This window comes from Trichechus manatus, unplaced genomic scaffold (genome assembly GCF_000243295.1).
Source record: "Trichechus manatus latirostris isolate Lorelei unplaced genomic scaffold, TriManLat1.0 scaffold00150, whole genome shotgun sequence".
Taxonomy (NCBI): domain Eukaryota; kingdom Metazoa; phylum Chordata; class Mammalia; order Sirenia; family Trichechidae; genus Trichechus; species Trichechus manatus.
In genome coordinates, this window is record NW_004444086.1 from 4,762,175 (window position 1) to 4,768,174 (window position 6,000).

Sequence of the window (6,000 nt, forward strand, 5' to 3'; positions counted from 1 at the left end):
TAGTCTGTCTTAGTCGGGAAGCTCTGCTGAAACCTGTTTAGCATTATAGCAACATGCAAGCCTCCAATGACAGACAGGTAATAGATGTATGTAAGACATATTGTCTTCTGCATGGAAAATGAGAATTCTACCACTGAACTACCATTGCTCCTTGGAGTGTGCATAAGATATATATGTACTATATCATTAATCCCCCAAACAATCGTGTGAGTTAGTATTATTATTTGAATTTTATGGGTGGTGGGGCAAAGCTCCAAGAATTAACTTGCTCATGGCACCCCGTTGTAGGGAGAGAGGCAGAAATTGGGACCAAGGGTAGTAGAGCCCTCATCTTTCTTACTATTCCCTGTGGGATCTTCATCCTCCAGCCCAAGCCCTCTCTCTCAACAGAGACTACAGGGCTAGACCCAAACCCAGAATCTCCATGGCATATAAAGTAAATAAAGGAAGACAAATGAACATGACAGATCTAGTTTGGACAAAATAATGGGAATAGTATCAAAGCCCACCACCGCTACCAATACATCATAACACAAACGCCATGTATATGATGTTATAGATATCTCCACAAAAGGCATCCTTTTGATTTTATCTTTACAATCAATTAGCATGAGGAGTTGAATTTATTTTCTCTATTAGCTAGATTTTTCTTAAGATAAATCTATTTTATACCCAATGGATTGGCAAAAATTAAAAGATTGTCAAGAACAACTATTGGAGAGACTTAAGAACAAGGGTGACTCATAAATTGCTGGTGAGACTAACTGATATGTCTACTTTGGAAAATACACCCGGTACAATTGAAGAGATGCATATCCTAAGCCTCAGCAATTTCACTCTTAGATATACGCCAGAGAAATTATCATAGTATACACATGGGAACATACAGACAGTAATACTCATTGCAGCATTATTCATAAGAGTAAAAAATGGAAGCTACCTAAGTGATTATATTTAATTATGGATAAAAATTGTATTATATTTACACAATGGAATACTAATTGCCAACGAAAATGAACTAATTACATTTATACATGTCAGCTCAGAAACTTTGAGGTTCACAAAAGTTAAGTCACAGTGTGGGAGTATTGTAGTATGGTGACTTACCTGTTTGGTTTTTAATCCTTAAGTGCTCTTACCTTTGCTTTGCATGCTGTGGTTGCTCCCCGTGAATGAAGAGCTAAAGATCATGTTAGAATGGAAAGAATGTTAGTATTTTCCCTTGTGGGTAGAACTCTATTCAGAGTCAAGGTCAATGATAATGGCCTGAAGTTATTTCTATAAAGCGCGTTATGTTTTGCTGGATATGCTAGAAGTATCATCTGTTTTGTAAGGCAGTAAGAGGCTCATTCTTTCCCTCGTTTTCTTAAGACTGGCATGCATTAGATAGGGAAAAATTTGATGAACCCATATAAGGTCCCCTTGTCATTTCAATAAGCACGTATTATGATTCTTTCCTTTTGGAAGCCATGAAGTTAGACTGGCCTTGCAGCTACAGTAACCAAAGAAAATCATATATGATTGGTTGTAGCTCATATTCTATAGGCACTATCTACCAGTTGAGGACGAGTCAACCATAGCAAGGAAAAAGAGTACAGAAATTATTTTATTTCTCCTTGAAATGTGAACTAGGTAAGAAATCTGTGGCTTATTACAAGGAAACTTATCAAAAAGGGGGATTATAAAAAATATGGAGTAATGAAAAAACCAACGTGCATTTCTAAACAAACACAAAACTGAACACTACTGAGACTGTTCATCAATGGCTTCACCAGGATCAACACTGAGCTCGAATTTTCTGGTTCATTTTTTGTTGTGGTCAGCATTGCCATAATAAGCCCCAGGTGCTACTACAGTTAACTCTAATTACACGGAACATCCTTGATACCAAGGATTGTACGATTGACTAAGGCCTCTGGGTTAATTAAATGAAACCTAACCTTTTTCTAGCACCAATGAAATCAATAGAGTGTTTATCTGGTTTTTGTTATCTACATGGAAGCCTGGGGCCCAGCAGCTTGCTTTGTAGACAAAATTGCTAGGAGATTATGCAGTACCACACTGAGCTGTCTTCACTGGTCAGATTTCCACTGACACCAAGCCTTTGACTGTTAAAAATAGGATTCCTTTACTAGGAGCCTGTGTACAATCATTAAATGTTTGGGGAGAGAAAACATGAGTAGCAAAATGTTGCTGCCCTAATTTCTCAGGAGTTTTAGAAAATGTTGATAGAATAGGAATATCCTCTGAGGACATTCTAGGTCTCAACCATCTCAACCAACCAGTAACCAGTTGCTGTTGAGTCAGTTCTGACTTAGGGCAACCCCATGTGTTACAGAATAGAACTGTGCTCCCTAGGGTTTTCTTAGCTGTAATTTTTAAGAAAGCAGATTGCCAGGCCTTTCTTCTGAGACACCACTGGTGGGTTTGAACTGCCAACCTTTAAGTTAGTAGTCAAGCACAAACCATTTGTGCCACCCAGGGACCTCTGAGGCAAGGAAACCCATTGCTGTCAAGTTGATTCCGACTCACAGTGACCCTATAGGACAGAGTAGAACCGACCCATAAGAGTAGCTGGTGGGTTTGAATTGCTGAACTTTCAGTTAGTTGCTGAGCTTTTTAACCACTGTGCCACCAGGGCTCCTTTGAGGGAAGGAAGCATGGCCTATTCTGCAAGAGACCAACGAGTAGTTCAACATGGATGGATATTGAATATGGTTATATCGCATTAGTCCAGGCAAGAGTTGATGGTGGCTGCTCTATTTTGGGGGCTGAGCAAATGGGGAGAAATAGATAGATTCAAGACATGTTTAGGAAGCAGAATTTTGGAAATGGATTGTATGGGAAGACTGAAGAGGCAAAAGACAACTTAGCATTTAGTGAGGTGAGAAAGTTTGCAGGAGGATAGTGTTGGATAGTGCTGAGAATGAGAGTAGAAATGAAGAGTTAAATTTTCAACATGATGAGTTTGAGATGACTTTGACCTATCCGAGGGAGACCTGTCCACTGGGAGATTAGAATATGGGTTTGGAGCCCAAAGAGGTGGTTTGGGCAGAAAATAGAAATTTGGGAATTATCAACATATGCTTGGCATTTGACACTATGGGGATGCATGAGATTGGACACGCCTTCAGTGATAGAGAAGAGGACCTCAGACAGGCCCTGAGGAATACCAGCATTTAGGACTCAGTTAGGGGAAAAGGCCAAGAAGGGAACTGTCTTAGTTATCTAGTGCTGCTATAACAGAAATACCACAAATGGGTAGCTTTAACAGACAGAAATTTATTTTCTCACAGTTTAGGAAGCTAGAAGTCTGAATTCAGGGCGAAAGCTCTAGGGGAAGGCTTTCTCTCTCTGTCAGCTCTGGGGGAAGGGCCTTGTCTCTTCAGCTTCTCCTCCTTGGCTCCTTGGCGATCTTCATGTGGCATGGTATCTTTCTACGCCATCTCTGCTTCCTAGCTTGTTGTTTAATCTCTTTTATATCTCAGAAGAGATTGACTCAAAATACACCCTACACTCATTCTGCCTCATTAACATAATAAAGACAACCCATTCCCAAACGGGATTATAATCACAGGTATAGAGGTTAGGATTTACTACCCATATTTTTGGAAGACACAATCCATAACACAGCCGAAGAAGAATTTTAAAGCCATAGTTCTAATACCCACAGGTCAAAGAGTGAGAATGAAATTACTGAAGGTGCAAAATAGGATAAGGCAAGTCAGTTAGGAAGGGGAAAGGAGTGGGGAATGGTGATCCTGACTCTGATGCCCAGGGCAGTAACGATGAGAGCTGACATTTACTGAGCACTTAGGATGGGCCTGGTTCTGCTCTATGTTTTTCCAGTGTAAGAAGAGAGTGGTTGCCCAAGGTCAGACAGTTTACTGATGATGAAGCCAGACAGGCTGACTCCATTGTGCCCCTTCTAATCACTACTCTATTCTGAGACAAAGATGGTACACTCACAGTAAATATTAATGTACAGACGAAAGGTAGCATCCTAGCTAGCTACCACCCGTCTGTCAGTTTGTCCTGCAGTGGTGGCTTCCATGTTGCTATGATGCTAGAAGCTATGATAGCCATATTTCAAATACCTGCACGGTCACCCATGGTTGACAGGTTTCAGCAGAGCTTCCTGAGTAAGACAGACTGGGAAGAGAGGCCTGCAGATCTACTACCAAAAATTAGCCAATTAAAACCTTTAGGATCACAACAGACTATTGTTCGATACAGTGCTATAAGATGAGCCCTCTAGGTTGGAAGCACTCAAAATACACAGCAACCACAACAGACTCAAGCATACCAATGATTGTGAAGATGGTGCAGAACTGGGCAGCATTCAGTTCTGTTGTACATGGGGCTGCTATGACTCAGAGTCATTTCAGTGGCAACTAACAACAACAATGCTAGCTACAGGCAGGCACTAGAGTGAGTAAGGATCTATGTGCTGTATTTCAAGTCATTATAGGCAGGATGAGCTAATGAGAAGTGCTTGAGCTTTGGAGTCAGACTTGACTTCAGTGATAAAGGGCTCAGCCTTTCTGAGCCTCATTTATTCATTCTGGGGAAGGGATATGGATCAAAACTATCTCCTGCATTTATGTGTTTTTAAGCTGGGATTTGATGAATGAATAGGAGTCGGGAGTGGGTAGAGGAGGTGAATATGAGAAGACATGTTATAGGCAGAGGAACAGCATGTGCAAATGCCCTGCATTCAGTGACAATATGCACGTCAAGGTAGCAGAAACATCTGATGAGGCTGGAGTGCAGAGCGTGAGAAGACAGTGACACAAAGACCAGAGCAACTGGCCAGAACTCTGGGATCATGAAGGACTTGTGCTAATTTTGGATGTCTTGGAATTTATTTTAAGGAGCCCTGGTGTCATGATGTTTACAGTGCTCAGCTATGAACCAAAAGGTTGGCGGTTTGAACCCACCTGCCTCACCGTGGGAGAAAGATGTAGCAGTCGGCTTCTGTAAAGACTTACAGGCTTGGAAACCCTGTGGGGCAACTCTACTCTGTCCTATAGGGTTATAATGAGTCAGAATCAACTGGATTGCAATGGATGGGATTTTATTTTAAGGAAGGCTCCATTAATTTACAGTGGCCTTGGTCAAAGAGTAACCAGCCTGAGTCTTCACTTCCTCAAGTTTTAGTTGAGATGACAGTTGTTATGATGACCTGATCAAGCAAATATTTAGTCAGATAATGCAACTTTCAACTCCCGGCCATCTGCAAAGTGTTATACAAAAGCCATTGTAAGCTTCAGCATGGTAATCAACTGAAAATAGTCAGAAACAGCCAACTTTTCTTACCAGATTGATGAGCAACCATTCCAGCTAATCCTTGGAGTACATTCAAGTCTTAAAATCCCCCAAACTTTTCTAACACTCAATCACTCAATTATAAAGTGCAGGAAGGACAATGCTGTCAGCTTCAATAGCGTGATTCACGGGACTGCTTTGGGCCTAATTCCAGGCTTCATAATCAAAGGCTGAGGATTTCTCTGTTTTCTAAGGACGCCTTGATGAGTCATCTTCTGAGACAATACATGGTCTGACCGCCAAACTTGGGACTCAGCAAGGGCTTCCTAGCTTCTTACCTGGTAACGCCAAGAGGAATGTCTTGAATATTTTGGTTTTGTGGCAGGTGAGACAATTCAGGCTTCATGTGATGATGAGGCACTGCATAAAAGAGTGACAAAATTTGGTCAGCTTGCAAAAGGAAAAGATTGAGGACAATTAGAGGCCCAATGGAACTACTACAGTGAAAACTGTGAGAGCAGGAACTCCACAGGACTGCCTTGCTGTTCCGGGTCTTGCAAGTTTCCACCTTTGACAGGGTGCAGTCACCACTTTTCTATTGCTCTCTATTTAGTGGAAAATATTTGAATTTTCTTTCTTCCACAGGTTTCAACCTGACACAGATTCCGGCTTTTGCCAGTTTTACTGTATAATTTCATCCAAGTAATCTCTGATTTTGGAAACCTTAGTGGC

At 41.3% G+C, this 6,000-nt stretch overlaps 1 protein-coding gene across 1 annotated transcript in view; it reads right to left on the bottom strand.

Annotated features, from left to right (window-relative positions):
• The window catches only part of LOC111822279 (cytokine-dependent hematopoietic cell linker-like), a 56,379-nt gene extending 50,660 nt beyond the window's left edge, over positions 1–5,719 (bottom strand). The window contains exons 1-2 of the mRNA XM_023740233.1: positions 5,607–5,719; positions 1,140–1,180 (exon numbers count right to left, since the gene is read on the bottom strand). Of these exons, the coding sequence (XP_023596001.1) occupies positions 1,140–1,180; positions 5,607–5,674 (109 nt within the window). The 5' untranslated portion in view covers positions 5,675–5,719. The remainder of the gene's footprint in view (positions 1–1,139; positions 1,181–5,606) is intronic.
• Positions 5,720–6,000: the final 281 nt, after the last annotated feature.